Below are 26,761 nucleotides of genomic sequence, written 5' to 3' on the forward strand. Positions count from 1 at the left end.
TGAGGACTTATCACCAGCTTTAAGAGGGGATTGGATAAAAATATGGAGCAGAGGTCCATCAGTGGCATAATTGCCCATCTTGGAGTTCAATTATCCTTGTCTTACCCTTGTTCCTGGCTCCGCCCCCAATGTCTCCTGGCTCCACCCCCCAAAGTCTCCTGGCTCCACCCCCAAAGTCTCCTGGCTCCACCCCCAAAGTCCCCAGATATTTCTTGAATTGGACTTGGCAACCCTAAAACAGACTCATCCTCTGAATCCCAGGACCAGGAGGCAACATCAGAGGAACGTCTCAGCCTCTATGCTCTGTTACAGTAGAAAAGAGTAAAAGTCTGCTAGCACCTTAAAGATTAACAACATTTATGGTAGAGCATGCACTTTTGTGAGTCACTACTCACTTCTTCAGATACCCATCTTGATCTGTGCCCTGTTGTTGGCTGTCCAGAGGAACTGGTTGGCCACTGTGTGAGACAGGAAGCTGGACTAGATGGATGGTCGGCCTGATCCAGCAGGGCTCTTCTTATGTTCTTATGTTGATGCAGTTTTTAAAAATCATAGTTGACTCCAGTTTAGTGTGATACCTGAATGCCGGCTGCCCAACAAACAAGTTTGTTGGTGGATGCCAAACTGGGGTTCTAAACCACAGTTTGCCCTTTGCTTGATAACTGTGGTTTGTAGTAACACTTGAAAGCAGAAATCCGAGTTTGTTTAGTAGCACCACTCCTCTCAGCTTCCTGCATACAGAGACACAAATCTAGAACAGAAAATCTTGCCAGCCCAGATGCATTAAGCTACAATGCCTTCTCAGCAGAGTCCTTTCCACGCTGCACCACCTCTTTTCCCTGCTGTTGCTTACTCACCAAGCTGGGAAAATATTAAAGGCAGAGGGCTGAAAGATTTTGCTTAACCACTAACTTTTATTCATCCCAGCATACACAACAGAAATTGCTCCAGCTCTACACAAATCAACCAGCTCACAACCAGGCCAGTTCCAGGTTGGGAAATACCTGGAGACTTGGAGGGAGGAAGGTGGGGTTTGAGGAGGGGAGGGACTTCAGTGGGGTATAATGCCATAGAATCCACCTTCTAAAGCAGTCATATTCTCCAGGTGAACTGATTCCTGTCACCTGGAGCTCAGTTGTAATCCCAGGAGATCTCCAGCCATCACTTTAAAGTTAAACGATGGGTCAAAAACCCATTTCATAGGGAAAAGTTCAAATTGCGTCTTCAAAGTATATCTTCAAAATACAAAAAGTCAAAGTAGATCTTCCAGATGTGCAGCTAGCACAAATTCTTGGTGCACATCTATGCACAAGCAAATCCTTAGTGCGACAAGGCAGTACTCCAATTTCCTAGTTTCACAAAAGCTTTATCCAGCTTCATATTCACACAATTAAGACATGACAAGAAAGCTTCAAAGCACAGTCAACTCTCTAGTGCAGAAGCAGAAAATATTGCCCATTTGCATATGCCACATCCACTGATGCCACCATTTTGAAGAAGAAGCCCAGCAGAAACTCGTTTGCATATTAGGTCACACACCCTGACACCAAGCCAGCCTGAACTGTGTTCCTGTGAGTTCCTGCTCAAAATAATTTTTTTTTAAAGTCCTGCCTTTGTCCCATAAGGAGAGCTCCTGTTTTAACACCTTTTCAATTAGGGTTGCCAGGTCTGACTCAAGAAATATCTGGGGACTTTGGGGGTGGAGTCAGGAGACTTTGGGGGCAGAGCCAGGAGCAAGGTTGTGACAAGCACAATTGAACTCCAAAGGTAGTTCTCACCATCACATTTAAAGGGACTGTGTGCCTTTTCAAAGTCTTCCCTCCTTTTGGAAATAATGGAGGATAGGGAGACCTTCTTTTGGGACCCATAGAATTGGACATCTTGGTCTAATCTTTTTGAAACTGGGGGGGGGGGTTGAGGAGAGGCACCAAATGCTATGCTGAAAATTTGATGCCTCTACCTCAAAAAACAGCTCCCCAAGAGCCCCAGATACCCATAGATCAATTCTCCATTACACCCTACGGGAATCGGTCTCCATAGGATATAATGGAGTGCCCAGCAGACATTTCCCTCCCCTTCCCCACTTTCTGATAACCCTGAAGCAGGGAGAGGGCCTCCAAACCAGGGGATCCCCTGCCCCCAACTGGGGATTGGCAACCCTATCTCAAGATCCCTGTGAATAAGTGATGTATATGTCTCTAAGTTTTTATTTTATTTCCAGACTAGGAAATGCAGTGAAATTGCAAGAGACGATGGGGAGAAAGAAACTACTGTAAAGATCTACTTTGCTTGAAGAAAAATGCCTGGACAGAGGCAGAGGAAAGAAAGATCAAAGATCCTTTGTTAAGAGAAAGGATTAAAGTGCTTGCTTGCCCTAGGCTCCCCTCCCCAATTCCCCACCCATTTATTGCAGTTCACCAATAGCAACCAGACTGCATATAATCTTGAGCCTCTGCCTAGAAGCCTGAAAAAGCACCAGAGATTCTGCTTGGAGATGGGAAACAAGGCAAACAGCAAAACAACTGGGACTGACAGACAAACAAACAAACTGGGTTTTGTCCTGTATGTCTGGGAAACTAAACAGGGCATGTACAACATACCACAGTTTACTGTGACATCTGAATACAGATGTTATGAGCATTCTAACTTGGATGTCGCACATCTGGAATAACTCAAAAGTTTTTATGTTAAGGTGTGAGGCAAATCACCCTCAAGGGTCATCCTGATGGTTAGCAGTTCCAGCTCCAGCTCACAGGTCCATTGTTTGGGCCTTCCTATGTAGATACCATCCTTATCTCTTTCAAGGCGGGATTCAAGAATGTGGTAATCAGTTAATCGTGAGAATCTGTGCTCAGTTATGTAACCACAGGGGACAGGGAATAATTAGGAGGAGGGGGGAATTAGGATGGAAAGTGCCATCAAGGGAGATTCCTGAATGGATCCGAGAAACCACCTGGTGCCAGAGAGCAAAAGACTATAATAAGGCTACAGGCCAGAGGGAAGCCATGCTAATTGTATGCTTATGCCATGCACATACGCTTTGATATGCTATGCTTCATCATGATGGACTGCAATGCACAGAGAGCTTTAGGCTAACACAGCTTGGATTCTTATGCTATGAGAAGGCGTGCCATCTAATACCAGGAATTAGCAGAAAAGTTAGCTTTTTTATTTCTCTCTTGCTAAGTTATAGAACAGGGGTGGCCAAACTTCGGCTCTTTCACACATGCTGTGTGGCTCTCAAAGCCCCCACCACCTCGTTGGCCAGCTTGGAAAAGGCATTTGTCTCTTTAAATTACTTCTCCAAGCCAAACCACCTGGAAGCTTGGAGAATGCATTTATAGTCAAAGTTGCTTTCTTTCCACCTCTTCCTCCCCCCAATCTATTTGCTCTCTTTCCACCTTTCCTTCCTTGTGGCTCTCAAACATCTGACATTCATGTCTTGCAGCTCTCAAACACCTGACATTTATTCTATGTGGCTCTTATGTTAAGCAACTTTGGCCACCCCTGCTATAGAGACTCTGCTGCATAGTGATAGTCTTTTTTAAACCTTTAAATAAACTTTTATATATTTTTACAAAGGTCTGCATTATGGGTGTGCATTTAACCTCAAGGACTGGGTGCTGCTCAGGCAAGAAGGAGTGGTGACCCAGGGGCACCCAGGCTAGGGTTGCCAATCTCCAGTTGGGAGCAGGAGATCTCCCAGTTTGGAGGCCCTCCCCCTGCTTCAGGGTTATCAGAAAGTGGGGGGGATGTCTGCTGGGCACTCCATTATATCCTATGGAGACCGACTCCCATAAGGTATAATGGAGAATTGATTCATGGGTATCTGAGGCTCGGGGGGGGGGCTGTTTTTTCGAGGTAGAGGCACCAAATTTTTGGCATAGCGTCTGATACTTCTCCTTAAAACACCCCCCAGGTTTCAAAAATATTGGATGGGGAGTTCAATTCTATGAGCCCCAAAAGAAGGTACCCCATCCATTATTTCCAAATGAAGAGAAGGTATTTAAAAGGTGTGTGGTCCCTTTAAATGTGATGGCCAGAACTCCCTTCTTAGTTCAATTGCGCTTGCCACACCCTTGCTCCTGGCTCTACCCCCAAAGTCCCCAGATATTTATTGAGTCAGACCTGGCAAACCTAGTGGGGGATCCCCCAATTTTATGAGCTCCTGCCCACTTCCAGCCAGCCAGCGAGAAGCCCTGCCCCAACAGAGTCAGCTGGAGGGCTCTTTAAATCTTGCAGGAGGGGAAGGAGAGGGCGGCTGCTGGCCCTTTAAAGGTCTCTTTAAATGCTTTTAGAGAAGCAAGGGCCTCATGTGCCTGAATTCCAAGCAGTGAATTCACAGCTTGGAGTTCAGGCACATGTGCCCCCCCCCCCCCGCTCATGAAAGCATTTAAATGCTTTTTGTGAGTGGGGGGCCATGTGCCTGAACTCCAAGCAGCAAATTCACTGCTTGGAGTTCAGGTATGTGGGGCACCACCAGTGCCCCCACTTGCAAAAACCATTTAAAGGGAAGGTTCTCTTTAAATGATTCTTGCAAGCCGGTACTATGGGGCTGTATCCCCAACATGATGTGATGTCATTGCATTGGGGACATCTGCACCCCCTCCAGGAACATTCCCCAAAGTCCCCTCCAGGGCAATCCTGTCACTTAATGATGTTTGTTTTCCGACACCTGACATTGATGATTATTCCAGGAGTTTTAGCAAACTGGAGGAAAGTTGTCTGGACACCAATCCAGTTGAATAGGAACGCTGTGTTATCCTACAAGATTTAGAAATGCATGTCTGCCAGATTATGAAAGATGCAGGATCAGGTGACAATCACTGGGGTGATGCAACCCAGATTACTGGAATGACTAGAAGCAACAACAACAAAGATGGCGGGCCACATTTCCAGTAAGGAATAAGAAGGATCATTGAAAAGGCCTTCTTAAGTAGACACAATGCTCAGAAGAAGCCAGTGTTTATGGCAAGTGAAAACTCTTACAGCTTACACATACATTTTAATATATTAAAATCCTTTTATGCAACTCAGAGACAGAGCAAATAATCTGTGTGGTTTATCTAAATTGGATGACAGGTTTATTATTCTGGTTTCTGTTAGGGCTGCAAATTCTCCTGTAGACTGCTCATTTAAGCTTTTAGTTAATTGGCAAGAACCAGTTTCAATTAGTGCTACTGAAAGTTAATAAAATACTTGATAATTTTAAAGGCTACTTTGCTTTTAGCAAGCTTCTGCTACGGAATGAAGGAGGAACCATTAAACTGGCCTTTCCTACTCAAATCAACTAGTATTTTGGCTGTTGAAAATGTCACTTCTATCAAATCTTCTTTACGGAGGCTCTTGGAATATTTCTTACGGGTTTTGTTAGTTAGCCAACATTTTGCATTTTACTAGTTAACAGCTGTAGCATATATGGTGCCCTTTCTCTCTTTGGCAACAGGCTTCCATAAATACAACTATGTTTATAAAAATCAATTTGAAGGAACATTTTTAAATGGAGACTGGGAAATAAAGCATAGTAGAACTAGAAGAACCACAAGTAATTCTAGTAAAAGGAAGAACAAGGGATTCAAGCTGTTTTTCTAGGAAGGGAGAGAGAAACAATTTTCAGCATAGCATCCAGTGCCTCTCCTAGTTTTGGTAAAACAGCATGCATGACCCACAGAGTGAAACACCCTCAGTTATACCACTTACTGGTCTAAGGGTTGCTTCCACACATAGTTGATATTACAAGATCCTTGTGCTATAGCAGTCTTTCCCAACTAGGTGTGAACGACCACTACTGAGCAATGAACAGCTATATCCTATAACATGGGGATGCAGTCTGCCTTGTAACTGAAGGCACAAAGTCATCTGTGTCTTAAAAATTGTACATTTTTGGACATATCTTTAAAAAATTACTTCTCTTAGCGCTGCTAGGCTCCAGGTGGGGCCTGAATAGGGTTGCCAAGTCCCCTGCATTCTGGAGTGGTGGAGAGAACCTCCCCCTACATCACTGGCACAATGACATATGTTTATAGGTTTACTGGATTTATATCCCGCCCTCCCCGCCGAAGCAGGCTCAGGGCGGCTCACAACCAGTAAAATCAGAACAATTATACAATTAAGCCTATTGTATCAGAGAGTTTTACCTCCCAGATGGCTAGAGTGTCTGGGAAAACAGTAGAGTTTTCCCGGAAATGGCTAGAGTGGGCTCTGTGTGATGTCGCCGGCGCGATGATGTCACTTCTGGGTGATGTTATCGCACCAGTGATGTAGGAGGAGGTTCCCCCCGCCAGCCCAATGTGGGCTAGCTTGTTGGGAACCTCCCAGGCAGGGGAACCCCCACCCAAACTGGGGGCTTGGCAGCCCTAGACCTGAAGCTTATCTCCAGACTACAGAGATCAGTTCCCCTGAAGAAAATGGATGCTGTGGAGGGTGGGCCCCATAGCACTGTACCCCACAGAGGTCTCTGTCCTCCCCAGGCTCCATTCTCAAATCTCCAGGAGTCTCCTAAACTTGGATCTGGCAACCCCATTCCCGCATCCCCTGCCAGTGATCAGGAGGAACCTGACAACCCTATTTCTGCTCCTTCAGAGAAAGCTGATTGCATTTTATCTTTCCAGAGAGTTCTTCCGCAGTGCTTTCTACAGGCGTCTTCCCTTGCTACACTCATTTCCACCTGCAGGTACTTGTGCCATTCAAACTGCCTCTGTGTCAGTGCGACACTCCCTGTGATTGCACATGCACATAAACCTTCTCTGACTCATCTACGTGCTTCTCTCTGCATCTCCTTCTAGCCAAACAGGAATTTCTACACAGCCAAAGGGTGGCAGTGCCTTATTTTAATAAGCTTCATGACTGATGCTTCATTAGGATAACATTTTTGATGATAAAGGTGTCACCACTGTAAGACAAACTCTCATGGTCAAGGACAAAAGGGAAGACTAAGCCAGCACTCTCTTATTCACCTACTACAATTAATGTCATGGGGTGGGCCCTGAGGTTAAAGTACAAATTGTAGAGCATTTTCTTCAAAGAACAAGTTTGTCCAAGCCAGGAGAGATCAAATCAAGAAAATCTGTTTTCATTGAGGGAGAAGAGTTATAGTTGATCTTTTGAACTTAAGTTGAGCTTTACTTTGAGAACAGGCCTGTACTTGTTCACTGAGCTAAAGCGATACATACAAATCTGCTCAATGCAGAGTCAGACAACTGGTTCACCTAGAGTTACCAACCTAGAGTTATCAACGTTAGATGTTAGATTACCACCTGGAGTAACCAACATCCATCCTAGAGCTCTCCCAGAATCACTACAGATCTCCAGAGACTACACAGTTCAGTTCTCCTGGAGGAAATGACAGCTTGGGAGGGCTGGCTACATGCAAAACAGGACAGTCAGGTTTTTAAAAGGACTGAATCTGGGTTACCCAGATCCAATTTGGATTCCCCTATGCCAATCTAGCCCAGCTTTTTAAAAATAAAGGAGGGTCTGTTTGGGCTCAGAATGCCACTGTGAAAAAAGAAGTGCTCCTGTCTCCCCAAGCCATTTCCCTCAGCCAAAATCATCTGAGGGGAGAGTAATTTCCCCATTTCTGCTGCTCCACATGAAGAATTCTGTGCACACATGCATCAGGGGAAAAAACTAGGGAAATATCCCCACCTAGCTGTTTTCCATGCTGAAACGGCTCTGGGGGAGTCAGCAGGAGCCTTTCTTTCCCCCATGATGGCGTTTTTGAGCCCAAAGAGGCTCTCCTTTATTTTTAAAAAGCTATTTCCCTCAGCCACTATGTGACTGAGGAGACTGAATTGGGCCCAGATACCCTGGACTCAGCTCTTTAACAAGTTAAGTGTCTAATTTGGTGTTCTATGGCAACATACAGCTACTGAACTTCTCCCCTCCTCAAACTCTGCCATCTCCAGGCTCAGATCTCTAGGAGTCTCCTATCTAAGCCAGGGGAAAATGCAGATGACTGGGGAAAGCAATGGCAAACCACCCTGTAAAAAGTCTGCCATGAAAATGTCATGATGCGATATCAGCCCAGAGTCGGAAACGACTGGTGCTTGCACAGGGGACCACCTTTACTTTTTAAAAATAAATAAATACAAATTACAGCAGGGCAGTTCCCCTGAATACAGTCTTCATTTCCTCATCCCCCAGCAGCTGCATGCCTTCCCCCTCACATACACACAAAGCAGCCAAAATAAACAGTTTGCAATCCCACACTTTTGTGATCTTATTAGGGCAATTTACTCGCAGCATTGTTGCATGCAACCATCTGCCATACATTCAACCAAGTTCTTCAGACTAACACAGGGAAACCAAAGGTTTTAGTTTACTCTTTATTCTTTATTTTACTGTGCAAACACCATCTGAAAGGAATGTAACTAAAACCCTCCATCTGTTGTGCTGATTTCCCTTCCTTTCTAGCAGTTCACTGAGAGCAGCCATGTTGTTCTGCTGGCTTGCCTTGCCCCCATTCAGCCTGGCTGCTACAAATTTAAAGGCACACACATCTTCTAGAAAGCAATCCGTCTCCAAGCTTCTTCTAGCCTTCCAAAGTGACAAATGATGGCTGTTGGGTTTGGAGCTGCCCCCCACCAGCCAGCTGACTGGTGGTGGGAAGGAGTCTGCAAAATCGGGGAATCTCCCTCTGAGACCTGGGGGTTGGGAAGCCTAATCTCCATCTAGCCCAGAGGAGCTGCTTTCCAAAATCTCAGGCCAAGTTCTTCAAGATCCTCCTGCTTGCAGTTCTTGCAGCTAGTTATGGTAAAAACTCAACAGGGAGCTTCCAAATACGATGCATGTTCTCCACTGCTGAACCACAGTCCATTTCACTTTCTTCCCTGTTAACATTTATGGGATGTTCAAAACAAAATGTTTCTCATGCACATGCACTAACTATATACAGTTGAACGGGATTATTGTTCCAGACGGGAGTCTGGGGTGAAGATAAGAAAACAATAGACTGCTCGGCAGCAGTTTCTTGGATGAAGTGAAACTGGAACTTGGGCTATACGGGTTAAGAGTAGGGTTGCCAGGTCCTACCTTCTCTTCAGCTGAGGTATTTGGGGGAGTGTTTCTGGAGGCAGCAGGGATGGACATGATGATATCATGTGAAAGTGATGCCATCACATTGGGGACATTGCGCAGAAATCTCTGGTTTGAGGGGAAAACTCTATGGTAAAACTGCCATCAAACCATAGAGTTTTGCCCCAAAACCAAAGCATTGCCATGCAATGTCCCCAATGTGATGACATCACTTCCATGTGACATCACACTGGGGACATCCTGCATGACATGGTTAAGAGCAGCAGACTGTAATCTGGACAACTGGGTTTGATTTCCCCACTCCTCCTCCACATGAAGCCAGCTGGGTGACTTTGGATCAGTCATAGTTCTCTCAGAGCTCTCTCAGCCCCACCTACTTCACAAGGCAGCTGTTGAGGGGAGAGGAAGGGAAGGTGATTGTAAGCCACTCTGAGATTCCTTTTAGTAGTGAAGGGTGGGATATAAAACCAACTCTTCTTCTTCAGAGCCACTCTCCTGTTTCCAAGATCAGAACACTAGATTGGCAAATTTATTTTGCAAACAGGTTTGAGAATTTGGGTCAAACCATCCACAACTCTACCCTTCAGGCCAGCCATAGTTCACCATCACCTTTTATACATATCTAAGACAATACAGTTGCTGCCATTCCCAAAGTTCTTCCTATGTCCCCCCCAAAAAACTATAACAATCATTCCACTCTTGTGGTTGGGCCTCCTTGTATGTTTGCAACCACAAGCGATGCCTGTTCCCTTAGAAAAGCCTTCATTTGCATGGAAACCCAGACCCACAAATGGAAGTCTTGATATATTCCTGGGTATGATGCATCAGCAGATGCAAAGGTAGAAGCCCCAAATATTTGTTAAGGAAAGGAGTCTAAAACTTCAGTCTGTCCTCCTAACTCAAGGAACAGGTCATACACTTACAATCAACAACTGTATCCCATAACAAAGTGTCTGCTTTCAGAATCCCATTGAATCATCTGCTTACCTAGGGAATGGAACTCACTGTAGGCTTAGAGATCAGCAACAATCGTTGCCCTTGAACAAATCCTTTCCTGTAGTTCTAGGTAGGGTTCCCAATCTCCTGCTGGGGGTTCTCCCAATTTTGGGGCCTCCAACCCACCAGCACAAGAGGTGGGGGGAGCCCTACCCCTTAATAGCTCTGCCAATACCCGTTGTGCCCAGTGCCCAGAAGAGATGTAATTGCGTTGGGCACCTCAAGCAGGAATGCTCTAACATTTTGGTTTTTAAAACTCTATGGTGCCATGCAGTTTTTTACCAAAATACTAGAGCACCCCCATGTGACGTGCCCAGCGTGATTACATCACTTCTGGGTGACATGATCGCACCACGTGCAAGAGAGAAGTTCCCCTACCAGCAGCAAGGCAAGACCTGGCAACCCCAGTTCTAGGTCAACTGAGGCCCAGCTTTCACTGAAAAAGGTATGGGCACGGACCAGGAAAGCCCAGTTTGGTTTGGGGCTCACAAACTGGACAGCCCTGAACCAAGTCCCAAACCAAACCCCTGAGCAAAAAAGTTGCCCAAATTGAACTAGGTCAGATCCCTTTGGCATCATCTAGAAGTGATGCAAGTGCTCCCGGTATACTTGCATCACTTCCTGGTGGTGTAAGGTGCCACTCCTGATGTGCCTGCATCACCTGGAAGCAAGGCCAGCCCTGCCACTAGGCAAACTAGGTGACTGCCTAGGGAGCCAGCCTTCTAAGGGTGCTGAATTGGGCGGTCCCCCCATGTGACTCGGTGATGTTATCAGTGCAAGCAGGCCCTGCCTGGAAGTGATGTGAGCACACTGGACTGCACACTTGTGTCATTTCTGGATGATGCAGGTGCACAAGGGTGGTACCTGATGCCACCAGGAAGTGGCATGCACACATGGGGGACCCGAACCTAATCTAACCAAGCAGAAGCTCGGTGAGTGTTCAGGGAAGACACCTCCCCTGTACCTTGGTTCAGGGTTTGTAAACCAGGCAAAGTTCTGCCCGGACTTTGGCTTGGGTTCAGGACTGTGTCCATCCCTGCACTGAAATGGCTAAACCTGTATTTAGGCTGTACAGAGTCCAGGTAGAAACCTAAAGTGCCATACAAGTATTCCTCTCTACATAATCTAGTCTAACCTTCTGCCTGAGATGTATTTTCCTATGTACAGGGCTTTTTAAAAAAATATGGAGAAGCATTCAATCCTGAGGCTCTCCACCTATAGTCTAACATAGTAAAGCCCAGCCACAAAGTTACCTTCTCAGTGAGAACTAGTGGGATGTTTTAAAACTCAACTGTATCCTGTGCTTGCTTACAATACATCTTAGGGCAAACATTTCAGTCAATATCAACAATATTGGAAGGATATTCAGCTGTTTAAGAATGCTCATTTAAGCATGGGATTTGCAGCTTTAGCTTCCTTCTACACACTCCATGAGGCATTCCACACAAGGCCTTTACCAAAAACCAAACAAACTCCTTAAAACACAAACTTACAAGCCAAATGAACCATGCAATTAAAACTGTTGAAATTGGCTCAGTTTTTACCCAATAAGATCAGAGTTCTGGGAAAGAATTGCTTCTCTGTGCACAAGTAATCTGTTCAAGAACCACTGCCAAATAGATTCCCTCAAAAAAGGAAAAAAGAGATAAAACAGAACCCTTACCGTGAAATCCTATACTGAGTTATTGCTGTCTAAGCCCACTGAAATCAAGAGGTTTAGACTGGAGTAACTCTGCACAGGATTACACTTGCAGTAATCCAAAACATTTGCTTATGAAAATGCATTTTTACATCTTGGTGGGTGTTTCCAGATCACAACAAATATGAAGAGTTTTTTTAAAAAAATTTCAGGTTTTGGGAAAGAGAAAAGGATGTGCTCTAGGACAATGATGTCCAGAATAAGAAACAAACCTTTCGAAATACAGGATCTCCAGAAACCACGTTTATCTGGGTCCTCTCAAACTCAGGCCTACAATACTCTCATGCAACCACTCAATTATGAGTGACAGGCATCTTGAGTCATTTCCTTCTTCACCACCACTTTCAATACTGATTACATTAAGAGCGTTCCTCCAACTCACAGCAAGAGGAGAACCTTGTAAGATCAGAAGGTCCACTTGAACCAGAGGCAGCTTCTGAATACCATGTAGCTACCAGGTCCTTGATCCACCACTTCCCTGAAAGAGCATTACATTCTACTGGTCGAAATCTACTGGTGATTCCCAGCCCCAAAGAGGTCCGGCTGTCCTCAGTGAGGGCCAGGACCTTCTCAGTCCTGGCCCCAACCTGGTGGAACTCTCTTCCGGAAGACACCGGGGCCCTGAGGAATCTATTACAATTCCACAGGGCCTGTAAAACAGAGATGTTCCACTAAGCTTTTGCTTGAGGACAGTGATGGTTGCTGGGCTGGCACCCCTCCCCCCTCCACTTAAGGGGGGGACTGCTCCGAATGCCTAAAAAAGCAGAATTACAGCACATTATAAAGAATGCCCATTAGGCTGCAACTGCTTTTAATTCATCGGTTTTATTGATTGTATGTGTTTTTTTTTGTTGTTGTACATCGCCTAGAGCCTGGCGCTGGCCAGGATGAGGCAATTTAACAACAGCAGCAGTAGCAACAACATTTTACCAGCACTGCTCTTCCATTACTTTGCAAAATCTGCAATGTTTATTCAGAATGCACAAACTAAGCAATTTAAACAAAAAAAGACACTTTTGTTATTAATGAGGTGATTTTGCACCTGTGTCTAAGACTGTTTGCACAGGATTCCCATGCCACAGATTTTGTTCTTACAGAACACAGGCAGCTTTCTTCTTGAATCTGCCGCTGTCCCTTCGATGATCTCAAGACACAAAGTGTTTTGCTGCATTGCCCCAGTTTGCTCATCTCCTTGGGAGCAGATATGAGCCTACTCTATCAAAGTCAGCATGGACACTTAACCATAGGAGTTGGCCTCTTGCAGTAAGACAGCAAAGTCATCTCTGACTGCCAAATTTTAAGAGTACCTAAGACGACCTTGTAGATTGACTCAAGAAGTCACTATCACACTCAACACCATCCATTAGTATCTCAAGTGGCTAATGCTAGTGTTTAATACCAGCTTCAAAGTAACACCATAAGCATCAGGTGCTAACGTAATGCCATTCAGTCTGAAAGGATAAACACATCATGGACATTTGCTGAGATGAAGATATTTATTTAACTATAAAGGCTTGGAAGAGTTTCCACTGCCCATCCCCTAAGTACCTTTTCCTCTGCCCACAAATCCTTCCTTGAAGAGTCCACTGCCAAATTCAACTGTGAAAGCCCTTCATTTCCTCCCTCCTGAGCGATTGCCCAGATCAACTGTCAGGTACACTAGCAGAAAAAGACAATAGCCTTGTCTTTCTTACATCTCCTGAAGTAAACTAATCATTCACGATGAAGTGGGGGGGGAGGAGACTGTGAATTCAAAGACATTCCAACCAGGGGGTCCAAACACCCCACAACAATGTTCTCAGACTTCATAGCATGAAATGGAAGCTAGATGAAACAGAGGTAATGCTAGGAGGAATTCAAAATGACAGAGGGGAGGGGGGAGAGAGTTCTCTTGTACTGAAGCAAAATCTTCTCCAAATGTCATGAAAGAAGCAGGTATGCTAAGGCTTCAGACACAAGGACACCTGTTGGGGGGTCAGCCCATTTGACAAGTGTCACAGGTGTTTGTGGCATGCTTGGACTAGAGAAGGAAGACCTGCAGGCTTGGCTTCCTAAGAGCCAGACTTGTGCTCCTTCACCACATTTCTGTTCAGTAGGCTAGAGGCAAACCGCAAAGAGGGTTGCAGGCAGCAGGCCTGTGTACATATACAGAAGACATACCAGAAAGGCATTCAGAACTGAATTGTGGCACATTAGCCGGAAATGTTGACTACTACAGATTCAGGTTGTTTTGTGCCAAGTGTGTGTGTGTGTGTGTGTGTAAGAATGGTGGTCTGTAATTTAAAAAAACCCATCCTGAGGTAATCACAGTATCAATAAGATTTAAAAGCACACATCCTATACTTGAAAACCCACAAATTCAGCAGAAAGTATGAAAACAGTACAGGTTAGTAGGTGGACATGCTCAGCTTATCTGCCTAAAAGCCCTTTGTCCAGTCTTGCCCTCTTCTTGTGGTGGTTTTAGTGATATCAGTTCATTTATGGCTGTGAACATGCCCAACTTGGGACCCACGTCTGGGTGGCCATCTAATGAAAACAACACAGGTGCTCCCACCATTCTATGGAAATGGATTTACCTTTCATTCAGATGCCTGCACTTTTGGCAGGGCAACATGGTAAATATCTTCACAAGGACTAGTTTTACCTAGATGTCTAACCACAGAATTACACTAAATTAATTTTGTCTTTTGGCTCAGAAATTGTCTTTGTGCTTCACATAATAACAGTTCTTGAAGAAAAGTCTCAACAATAATAAATCTGTCGCTCAATCCAGTGACTTCTGTATTGTGAACTGACACTCAAAGAATGACTCAGTGAGTCCAATAAGAAAGGACACTTTGGTAGAGGAGATGGACCATTTGTGGAAGGTTACAAGTTCCAGCCTGCAAACACACCTCTGTTTAATCTTAAGAGGGCTGTAAGCTGCTGTTTGCATAGGTGCTCACACTCTGGCACACCTGACAAACTGCCAGATGTTCTTCTCAGCTGGAACAGTCCTACAGGAACCTAGTTAATTGGAAGTTTCTGAATATTCACTTGCTACCACACAAAATCCCACTTCCAGATTTCTTTTTTGCTGCTAGGTCCAACTGTGATTTCCTACCACGCTTGGGTCCAACTCAACAGAGGCAGAAAGAGTGAGTGAAAGGGTCACCATCTTGGCTGTCTCATCAACTGAGTGCTGATAGTACAGACCCAAGGCTGTACCTCCCCTTCTGCCAAGACATTTGAGAGAAATGGTTTCCTCTAAGGACCTGCTACATCAATGCCTTCAGAAAACACATCAGAGGTCTCAGTTATTCTCAATTATCTACTGTTTCAAGCATCTAAATAACTTTCTGATGTGAAATACATGTGTACAAAGTCTTAACAGACACAGCTCCAGATCTTTAAAAAAAATTATTTTATGCATAAGCCTTATTTGGCAGCCCTCTACAGTGGCTATTTTCCAATTCAAAAGCAAAAAACAACCTCATTATATGCTAATTGCCAGCTTTCCCAAAAGAAGGCAGGAAAGAACAGTTGTGGTACCTACCTTTGCTTCATCATTGATGTCCCAAGTGAAGGAGATGGCATTGTATGCAATCTCCTCAATGTTACTGATGGTATTGAAGCTCTCCTTGTAATCAGCTGTCCATAAGATGAGAGAGAGAAAGGGGGGGAAAGCATCATGTTAACAGTTAATCACTCTAACAGCCAAAGCAAAGAGCCTCTAGTTTGCATCCACAATGAAAGCTGCTAAAAAGTTCTTGTGGGATCTCTTTAATAAAGGATTGCAAACAGTGCATTTACTTATTTTTTTTAAAAAAAATCAAGAAATGAAACAAAAAGCCATAAGCAAGAAGGGTGACACAACAACTACCTTGGGCCATGCCCTTTGGGCTTTTGTTTGAGAAATGTCACCCAGCATAACAAGGATATATGCTCTCCATAAAACTCCTTCAATAATAAACAAAGATTTGTGTGCGTGTCTGCCTTTAAGTGCCAAGTGATTAATCCCCACTTTTATTCACAGGAGGAAAGGACAAGGAGTGCAACCCAGCCTTCAAACCTGGAATCTAGCCAGTCACAGCATGGCTGTAGACAACTGGATATCTGCAAAGCTGTCTTTGGCCTCCCTACCCCAATTGTGCTTTGAGTATGACATGTGCCAGGCCTCACCACAGTCCCAGAACCTGTTTTGCAACACCAGAACTCACTTTCAAGCATCTAAGTACAAAGCAGGAATAGCTTTGCCCATGTACAGCCCTCAGCACTTGGTTAACCACAACTATAAGACACGTATATTTTGGATTAAGAGTTAAAATGACCCCAAGGCAAGCTGGAGGCCTCACACCTGTCATGTCAAAAATTGAGAATTCAGCATGCATTCTTGGGAGGGTGGTGATTAGAAATGAAGTGGCCATAGACTGACATTTGAGGGAAATAAACCAATGATCAGCTGTTCAGACAGTCTGCGAAGACCCACAGGAGACAGACTCCTCTACACTGAGAGCAGCAAACCAAAACATAGTGCTAGATTCCAGACAATTTTGTTCAATCTCTCCTCAACACACACTTGGGTAGCATGAGGACTGTAACAATCTGTGTGTCCTGACCTTTCAGTTCTGCGAAAATAGTACCTTATCCAAAGAAGCATAATAAGAACATAAGAGAAGCTATGTTGGATCAGGCCAATGGCCCATCCAGTTCAACACTGTGTGTCAACCTGTGGCCAAACCCCAAGTGCCATAAGGAGGTCCATCAGTGGGACCAGAACTTCAGAAGACTTCCTACTGCTCCCCACTCCAGGCAACAAGAATACAGAGCATCAGTGCCCCAGACAAACTGTTCCATTTATATCTTGTCACTAATACCCATATTAGCCTCTGCTCCATATGCTTATCCAATCCCCTCATGAAGCTGTCTATGCTTGTAGCCACCACCACTTCCTGTGGCACCACTTCTTGTAGATCTAGATCAACAGCCCACCCTAACCCATAGACTTTGGGATGGGCGACAGTATTCGTTATTCACCCCCAAATAATGTCAAACAAGAACCAAAACTGTGAGAAGACATCATCAAAGGCAGCCATGGACTCTCCTCCTGGCCTTGGCCAATACAGAAAAACAAAGCCTGCCTAGAGGAGTTTTGGCTCCTGCTACTGGATCCCTTCTTACCTATGTCAATGCACCTTTGTTTCGCTGTGTGCTGCCTGGAGTGCCAGTACTTCCAGTGCCTGAGTTGATCCTCTCTTGTTTTGTCTTCTGCAAACACAACCATGATAACACTCTTTGCAAAGGAACAAGGGAAAGAAAGAGAAAAGTTTAATTAACATAAAGGCCAGAGGGTCTTTGGCTAAGTCCGTGTGACACAGGGAGGGCCTGTAGCTCATTAGCAGAACATCTGTTTGGCACAGAGACCATCCCAGGTTCAGTTCCCAGCATCTCCACCTAAAAGGGTGAGATGGGTAGGTGATGTGAAAGGCCTCTGCCTGAAACACTGGAGAGCCACTGCCAGTCCATGTAGACAATACTGACCTTGATGAATCAATGGTCTGATTCAGTATAAGGCAGCTTCATGTATGTTCGTATGAGGGAGGAGGGATGGTCAAGATGATTATACTTGTGGCTCGACACAAGCTTAAGTGTGACCACATCTACTGAGAGTCAACAGGCACGTAATCCCTGGTGGCTTGCACTTCTTTAGTAAACTGCCATTGTATCCTCAAGACAGCAAGAAGAGAATCTTGCAAGATTAGGTGGCCCAGTTGAATCAACTGCAGCTCCTTGTTCACAAATGCAATGGACACCAGACTCCTTCATTACTATAGACTGGGGACAGCCTTTGGCCCTCAACACAAATGCACCAACTGCATTAAGCAAAGGCTGCCCTCTTTTCCAGAGGGATGATGCAACTCTCCCTACTCCTGTCGCATGAAAGTAAAATTAGTAAATAATTATTAATACGCTGCTCTTTAACAGAACTCTTAAATTCTACCACCCATGGGAGCTACTTTATCTTCTCCAAGCATAGTTCCTTATACTCCACTTATCTCCTCAAGGGGGACTCAAAAGCAGCTTACAACATTGTTTTCTTCTCCATTTTATCCTTACCACCGTTCTGTGAAATAGGTCAGGCTGAGAGGCTGACTGGACTAATATCACCCAGCAAGCTTCCATGGCAGAATGGGAATTTGACCCCTCCCTGCCTTGATCCAGCACTCTAACCACAATACCAGGCTGGTTTTCTGAGTGCAGTGAGCCATAATAGTGCAGAAAAAAACAATTCTTCTTCTTTATGTTGCTGACAGGGCTATGGATACTACTGAAAGAGGACTCTGTTTTAAGGGAAGGCCAGGTGGTTCCCCCCCCCCATCCTGTAGCCAGTGATCTATTACCCTTTTTAAAGAAAAACAATCAAGGGTGCCAAACAACACAACTCTGTCCTTGTTTATGATACCGTCTATTAATCTCCACCATGAACTTCACATGAAGCTGATTTAGACTGTGTGTGCCTATTAGTCCACTTAATGAAGTACCATCTAGCCTGACCACCAGTCACTCTCCAAGATCTACTTCAAACTGAAAATGGCATGAATTGGACCTGGAATCTTCGGCATGCAAGGAGCATGTGCTCTGTCTCTGAGCTAGCTGTATGCATGTATCAAGCACATGAGCGGAGAGAAAGAAGAGCATGTCTAGTGCATGTTTCATTCCCAGACTAGTCTATATAAGAGGGTTATTGTGACAGTCACAAGCAGAAAACTGAAAAAGTTCTGTATTGCGGGGGAACACTATACAATTGATGTAATATCAAACCTATTAATCATCCAAGACAATACTTTTTCTCAACTTAAAAAGTTCCCAATGGAAGAAATGCCAGTTTTTCTACTTTCCATCTTTGCCCCATTTTGAAAACCCATTTTACTACGGTCGTTTTTGCACTCACCTTCCGCCGGCGCGACCCCCCTCTTCACCGCGCTCCCGTCGCAAAAGCCGCGCAAACGCCAAACTGCTTTTTGGCGGTTTCAGTTTGAGCGGCTTTTGCGCCGGGAGCTTCCGGCTTTTCTGGCTGCTCCGCAGCATTTAGTGCGAAATCCGCGCAGATCCTGCGCGGTGAAAGGGGGGTCGCGCCGGCGGAAGGTGAGTGCGAAAACGACCTACAAGAAACATCCAGTCCACTTTATCCTGCGGCAGGTCCTGTTTGCCATTTTAAGACTACAGTTGCAGACTTGGGGCTCTCCCACCATGCCCTGAAACAACATGGCCTTCTCTCCCCCCTCGCCCACCATTTAACTATGCCTGAAGTATTCACACTTGCTTAAGAACACAGGAAGTGCCTATCTGGATCAGACCAAAGTTCATCTGCTCCTGCTTTTTCTTTTCGCACATTAATTCCAGCAACTGACAGGCACTAAGTAGGTCACCAGAACTTAGCAAGTGGTCCAACAGTTGGTTCTCTTCTGATCCCCTCAGGGACACACCACATCCATCTTTCCTCTAACAAACTTTCTTGAGTTACAACTCACTCGAACTTTACTAATGGGTTGATGGATTCCTTCACCGCTGCTAATTTCCTTCAGCGTAATTGGATAAAATTGGCCCTTGTTTAGGTAAGTCATCGTATTATCCCCTGGCTTTTGCCGAAGAGATTTGGAAGCTTCCAGCGTGTATTCAAAGTTGTTCCTGAAAATCAAAAGGGGAAGATTTATAATTAAATTATTTCTGGCTTTTATTCTAAATCAGCATGCCAGATTAGAAATGGGACTGTGCGCTGCTAGCTCCTCTTTCTCTTTTGGCAGTCTTCTTCAAGCATTTTAAAAGGCTGGTATCTCCTTATTTAAGGGTTGGAAATCCAACCAACTGGATGAGTAAGAAAGGGTCTGTAATGACCATTTTATGCCATGCTTTTCTTGCTTGGAACCCACTTCTGAATTTTTCCGAGCAAGAAAAGCATAAGGTACAACACAAACATTAGAAAGAGACACTTCTCGTTCTTACTGGCCCAGTGTGTTATATCACAGCTTGCGATATATTACATACATGATAAGGAATCAGATGTCAATTAAAATTTTTTATACCTTTCCAATATGGGGCACATGAAGGTGCACATGGGGATACCCCTGTCTCTCTTCATATGGCATCTGTGAAGTAGGTTACAACAAGACAGTGACTTGCCCAAAATACCAGGCCAAGTAGGGATGTGGCCTTTCTAGTCCAAGGCCAGGATTGTGTCCATGACACTAACTACATATACATGAATGGGGACACAAAGGTTGGTTGGTTTCCACGTTGGATAAACTGTCACAGCGTCCTAAAGAGCACATCTGCCCAGAGATTTAGAAAGGGGCTCCAGTTCTGTGCACAAGCAGAGGAAGTGTTACTGTGCTTTCCCTTGTGTTTTCTGGCTAGTCCATCACACGGCATTCAGTGCTTTGGATTTAGTGCTTCTATGCATAAAATGAAACCCCAGAAAGTTCCATATTTACAATCTCTAACCTCCAGTTGTCAACTAGTTCATTACACAGAACTTCACCCATGAACTTGCCCCCACCTGCACTGATGGGCAAAGGGCTCTATAACTTCTACCTTACCAGTTAAGTGAGAGAACTTTTAGCAGAGCCTCTTATTATGCACCTCAGCTCATTTCTGTTTACTGCATCTTGGCTTAACATGGGAACAAGGCATATAAAGCCTCTGTTGGCATCCCTGCTGGGGGGGAGGAGCCCTTTTTCTAGGCCCTTCTATTAAAGAGCCTTTTTTCTAGGCCTCTGCTTTGTGGGTGGGAGGATGACGTGCTTCATAAGAGGGAAAGCCCTTGGGATCGAGAGCTGTGTTGGGTCCAGATAGGAAACTCTAAGGGGTGACTTAGGCCACAAATTGCCCATTGTTGATCCTTACTAGGGTGCCAACCTCTGGGCAATTCTCCTGGAGCTACCATTAATCTTCAGAGTACAGAGATCAGTTCTCCTGGAGGAAACGGTAGCTATGAAGGGTAGATGAAATTGTCATCACATCCCCACTGAGCTCCTTCCCATCCACAAACTCTGTTCTCCCCAGGGACCACCCTCAAATCTCCAGGAATTTCCCAACCTAGAGTTGGCAGCCCTAATCCTTACCCTGACAGGTAGAACAGAGCATTTACAACTCAATATCCAGCTCCTCTAAAAGCCTTGTATGTGTACCATGCACCTCGAGAACCATTAATAGGCTAATTTTTGGATGCTGAACCAACAATAAGAAGCCTGGAAAAGAAGTCACATTACAGGCACTTTCACACACACACTAAATAATGCACTTTCAATGCACTTTGCAAGTGGATTTTCCTTGGTGAAATGGTAAAACCCACTTGCAAACAGTTGCTGAAGTGGACTGACAGTGCATTTATTTAGCATGTATGAAAGCACAGCAATTCAACTGAATCTCTTGGCAAACCCAGCTGATCAACAGAATGTTTCCACATGGAGTAACAGAACACTGCTCACCATCCACCTCACCATCCACAGCCCACACATTTTACTCTGTGGAAAGAGCAGGCCTACATTCAAGTGAGCTAAAGGTATACATAGACTGTTTCTGGATAGCTGGATCTGAAGGATAGGACTGGTTAAAAATTACCCAGCAATGTTTTCAAACACATAGTCTTCAGAGTTTATGCTGGCCATCCGGAGATTCAGCTCGGCAGGAAAGAAAACCTGCAAAGTATCAATAATTGTTTCAGCTACAAGAGGAAAACTAAGGTCCAAACTAAGAGGCAAAGTAATGCTTTAATCTGAGTTTATAATGACTAAACTATTTTCAATCCCCACACACCACGACTGGCACTAAAACAAACTTACATAAACAGACGGGAGGGGGGTGAGAACCAGGTAGTCCAAATATGGCACTCTTTCACATAAGTGTCACCAACATCCGCTAAAAGACAATCTAAAGCCTACTTCTAATATCAGAGAAGCAGGTTCTTAGCCAGGGCTTTCTCTCTTAATACAGTCCATTTGTTTTAAAAACAAATAAAACAGCATATTCTGCCAAGACTCAAATATCAGGTCCAGAATGCAGCAAGCAACCTTATGCAAAAAACCAACATGCATCTCAGTGCAGTTGATAATTACTGATAATTGTGTGTTATCTGAACTTTTTCAGGAAGAGTGTATAAAAAGGGGAGAGGGATTCTTAACTTCAGTTTTAACACCGAATAAAATACCCCAAAATCTACATTTTGCTTTGCACTTAACCTCTGCCACTGGCAAGCAGAGAGACTTACTGTGAGCAAAAGCAAAACAAAAACACATTTAAGGTCTTTTATTACCACACACTGAAGCTGAAAGAGCCGTCTCCTGAAAGATTAGCCCTGCACTTTTGGTAGTGATTTTGTATTGTCCTGGAGCAGCTTTTGTTTTAAATTTAGTACTTTATACTCTTAGGCCTTTTTGAGAAAATCTTCTGTTTCTAATCCATTGGATTGGGATTTCAGGTTTATATAAGAATTAAATAGGAACTTGATATCCATTTGCAGACTAGTGAGAGCATACAAAAATCAGTGTGCAGGATGAAAAAGTACTTCTACATAAAGCTGCGGATGCTTTGCATTAAAAAGAGAGCCAAAATAAAAGTAACTCCAATTCTGTACCAAACAATGAAATTGATCAAATTTGTGGAACTTCTTTTCTGCAAATTTTACTATTTTACGTAATATCTGCTTGTCATGGTAATCTTATTCAGCAAATTCACTGACTTCTGAACTTCCTAAGGCACTTTTGACATACTTTAAAGAATCTGTGAAAGTTGCTTTTAAAAGAGAAATCACCCCATGAATGGATTTTCAAACTTCACTGGAAACCCAATTCTGTGCCTGATATGCCTCATGGCTTTCCCTTGGTTCCACTGAACTATGGGCAGGGCTGGCTCTGCCACTAGGCAAACTAGGTGATTGCCTAAGGTCCTGGCCTTCTGAGGGCGCCAGATTGGGTGCCCCCATGTGACTTGGTGATGTTATCAGTGCGGCAGGGGTGTGTGTGTGCCAGAAGTTACCCTTGCCTAGGGTGCCAGACAGTCTAGGGCAGGCCCTGGTTATGGGAAATGCAAAGGGCCATCCATCTACCCAGAGATGATAAGCAAAGGGTTCTGGCTATCACTGTACCTCTTGCACTCCTTCTTTAAAAGGCTCTGGGAAAGTGGAGTCTGGCGTACGCCGCTGGGAATTCTGATGCTGGGAGGCAGAGCTGAACTGGTCAGTGTTGAGGCTCCTATCTAAAACTGCCACCCGTTCAGATGTCTCGGGGTGATAGACGGTGAAGCTGTGCGACTGCGTTTCGGTCTTGATTGAATGGGTCGGCATGGGCGCAATGGATACTGTGACAGTTGTGTCTGGAGTTGTCAGGTGACCCCTCTTGTCAACAGCCATTTGGGAAGCGTGTGGAGGAACAATATTCAAAGGCATGTTTTTCAAGACTTGCACTCTATTTTCACCTGTGGATACGAGCGACTGTTCCGTCATGCTTGGTATGCTGTTCCTTGTGGAAACATAGAAACCAGTTCAGTTTGATCAGATTGCACATTGAGCTAAACCATGCTTGAAGTTACACCCAAGATTTCCCTGTCATTTTCTGTGTGCAAGAGGCTTGTTCTGGTTACTCAGAACAGTTAGATTGAAATCAAAAGAGACCAACAATAGGGGAACCCCCAGTCTGTAGAAAAATCTTAAAGTGAAAAAGGGCATTGGAGAATTAAAAGAAAAAATATTTGAGTGCCAACATTTCACAAGACTACAGTGGGTACAATATCCATATCCTGGATACCATTTTGCATTGTCTAAACAACAAAAGCCAACAGAAGTCTCACAAGACTCTCTCTTGAGATCTTAGGCAACTTAAATACTGTCACTGAGTCTACCCACTCCCTGCTAGAAGAAAAAAAGCAGAGGTGATGGCCGTGAAAGGGGAGGGGAAAATCAGGGTGCAAGGGTGGGGTAAAACAAGAGCTAAAAGATAGGGGTGGGTCTGGACACAACATAAAGAAGAGAACAGAATTCCCCTCAGAATTCTATTATATAGAATAGAGCCTGGACTGAAATGCACTCTGCTCCTTCAGCAATACTTCCAATTTTTTAGTTCTTGTGTTGCAACTGTCTGGAGTTCCTTTTCCTGAGGACATTAAGGCCTGCCTCCATGGGCTGCCTCCCATTCGTTTACTTTGATCTGCCTACCATGAACACAAGGAGAAGAGTAAGCAGGGCTTTTTTTGAGCAGGAATGCACGGGAACGCAGTTCCGGCTGGCTTGGTGCCAGGGGTGTGGCCTAATATGCAAATGAGTGCCTGCTGGGCTTTTTCTACAAAAACCCCTGTGTGGAACAATGGTGACATCAGTAGTTGTGGATTAATATGCAAATGAGTTCCTGCTGGGCCTTTTCTACAAAAAAAGCCCTGACTGAGTAAGTAATGCCAGCCAAAATATGTATAACTTATATCTAGGGGCCTGGATCCTAACACACACACACCCTTTATAAGTGCTAGGTGTGTCTGCTTGTGGAAGATGGGGAGGGTGATCTTTTACTGATTCTCCTCCTCTCACTGCAGCCTTCCACTCTGACATTTGTGGTGTTCCTTAGGGAGCGGGGGGACAGGGTCCACTGATCCATAGAAGAACAAATTCAGGGGTCACGGAAGACTGCAGCAGGAAGTGGGAGAGCTACTCATGCTGCCAAGGGTGCAAGCCATAGAGATTGTAGTGACTATATCAATCTGGGGAGGAACCACGATAATTACACTTGCTCCCCTTGCATAGGAAAATGCAAAGTAGAGTAGAATGTTGTTGTTGTAGGGTTGCCAATCCTCAGGTGGGGGCAGAGGGTCCCCCAGTTTGGAGGTACTCCCCCTGCTTCAGGGTCATCAGAAAGTGTGTGGTGGGGAGAATGTCTACTGGGCACTCCATTATTCCCTATGGAGACCCATTCCCATAGCGTATAATGGAGTATTGATCCGTGGGTATCTGGAGATCTGAGGGGGGGCCTGTTTTTTGAGGTAGAGGCATCAAATTTTCAATATAACATCCAGTGCCTCTCCCCAAAATACCCTACAGATTGCAAAAGGATTGGACCAGGGGGTCCAATTCTATGTGCCCCCAAAGAAGGTGCCCTGATCCTTCATTATTTCCTATGGAAGGAAGGCATAAGAACATAAGAGAAGCCATGTTGGATCAGGCCAATGGCCCATCCAGTCCAACACTCTGTGTCACACAGTGGCCAAAAAATAAATATATATATTTATACATTTAAAAAGGTGTGCAGTCCCTTTCAATGTGATAGCCAGAACTCCTTTTAGAGTTCAATTATGCTTGTCACACCCTTGCTCCTGGCTCCACCCCCCAAAGTCCCCAGATATTTCTTGAATTGGACTAGGCAACCCTATGTTGTTGTCTTAAGTGCTGCAAATGTGAATACTGAACCTTTTGGTGTGATCTTGCTCAGAGTGATCAGCATCTGGTTTCACTGCTGGTGCTCTCCTGTCACGGGGAACCTTAATGTATGAAACACAAGAATAATACATTTAATCCTATTTAAAAGAAGAAAAATGGCTTTTCTTTACAGATCTTCAATGTAACAGCAGACAGGACAGAGACAAGTTAGAGAATATTGAAAAAACATTCCATAGAAGTTGATTTTGGGGGAGACAAAAAGAACATGTTAACCTCCTCCTGACTGAAGTAAGAGAAGTTTTAGCAGAGCAGCTGTGTGCTCTTATTTACTGTGGCTGCACATTTGGGTAAGCCTCTGAGGAGTACAGGGACAAATCTTCCAAACTATATAGCCACAAGCTACTTAATGATTCCCAATGTAGTAAATAGACTTTAAGGTGGCTTTTAAAAATACAGCAGTGATCTTAACTTCAGCAGATTTGAACAACTGTACTTTAAATTTTTTCAAACTTTACTTTAAATACAAAGGGGTTTTTGCAGACTGGTTTCCACATGAGGAGGCATTACTCGAATATCCTAAAAGCACTTAAATTAGCTGCCTTAAAACACCACATATTTCATCAATTCTCATATTTCACAAAATCAAGCTAAACACCAATGAAAACCATTTAGGAGATAGTATTTCAAGGGGTACCATGGGGATCCCAAACCTGTGTTTAGCTTTCAGTGCTAATATGAGGCAAGGACCATTTGCAAGGAAGAGCAGGCAAATGAAGGGAAGTTTAGGCTCTGTCCCCATGCAGATTCTCCACTGTAAATACCTTCTATGTGTTTTTTTTTTGGCGCGGGGGGAGCACGTACAGGGTGAAAACTGTTCCCACTCATGTTGCCAATTTAACATGCAGTTTTCATTCTTATAGGTACACATACAAAATGCCCTAACTACATATTCCCAGGTCAGCAGGTTATAATTATAAGTTTTCTATGGCCTGTAGGAATGCTGAGCATGACATCTTCACCACACTTTACATTATTTCTTGTTCAGGAGCTTTCTTATCCATTCTTCAGAAATTAGTTCCAGGGCAAACACACACTTTCACATATCTGCTGTTGGGGGAGTCTATTAAAATGTACTTCCAATTAAATTCTCCCTCCTTTTCTCTGAGATGTCTGGGAGAAAAACTCACCTCAAGGCTTTTCCCCTAGCAAAATAGGCACTTTATTTAAGAACAAATTCATTCTGATACCGGCTCATTCACCAGCAAGCTAGCATCCTAAGCAGATACAGAGTTTATCCTTTATAGGAAAATACAAAGCCCACCACTAACAGGTGGGCTTTCTTTCTCTTTTCCTCGAACTTCATCATAACTCCATACAACTGATGAAAATTTCAGATTTAATCCATAATAAATTGGCTTCCTCCGCTTGCTTGGTGTAGTGGTTAAGTGTGCAGACTCTTATCTGGGAGAGCTGGGTTTGATTCCCCACTCCTCAGCTTGCAGCTGCTGGAATGGCCTTGGGTCAGCCATAGCTATTGCAGGAGTTGTTCTTGAAAGGGCAGCTGCTATGAGAGCCGTCTCAGCCCCACCCACCTCACAGGGTGTCTGTTGTGGGGGGAGGAGATATAGGAGATT

The 26,761-nt window shown here is 44.4% G+C and overlaps 1 protein-coding gene across 5 annotated transcripts in view; it reads right to left on the reverse strand.

Moving 5' to 3' along the window:
* Window positions 1-26,761, reverse strand: part of GRHL1 (grainyhead like transcription factor 1) — a 77,906-nt gene that overhangs the window by 31,631 nt on the left and 19,514 nt on the right. For 3 of the 5 annotated variants that reach the window (XM_060234100.1, XM_060234109.1, XM_060234084.1), the window contains exons 3-8: window positions 25,158-25,228; window positions 22,854-23,226; window positions 21,332-21,408; window positions 19,243-19,399; window positions 16,892-17,003; window positions 15,267-15,361 (exon numbers count right to left, since the gene is read on the reverse strand). In XM_060234100.1, the coding sequence (XP_060090083.1) occupies window positions 15,267-15,361; window positions 16,892-17,003; window positions 19,243-19,399; window positions 21,332-21,408; window positions 22,854-23,226; window positions 25,158-25,228 (885 nt within the window). The remainder of the gene's footprint in view (window positions 1-15,266; window positions 15,362-16,891; window positions 17,004-19,242; window positions 19,400-21,331; window positions 21,409-22,853; window positions 23,227-25,157; window positions 25,229-26,761) is intronic. The other 2 variants (XM_060234117.1, XM_060234092.1) reach the window with 1 other exon arrangement.

The sequence above is a fragment of the Heteronotia binoei genome, chromosome 1, assembly GCF_032191835.1.
Source record: "Heteronotia binoei isolate CCM8104 ecotype False Entrance Well chromosome 1, APGP_CSIRO_Hbin_v1, whole genome shotgun sequence".
Classification (NCBI taxonomy): Eukaryota; Metazoa; Chordata; class Lepidosauria; order Squamata; family Gekkonidae; genus Heteronotia; species Heteronotia binoei.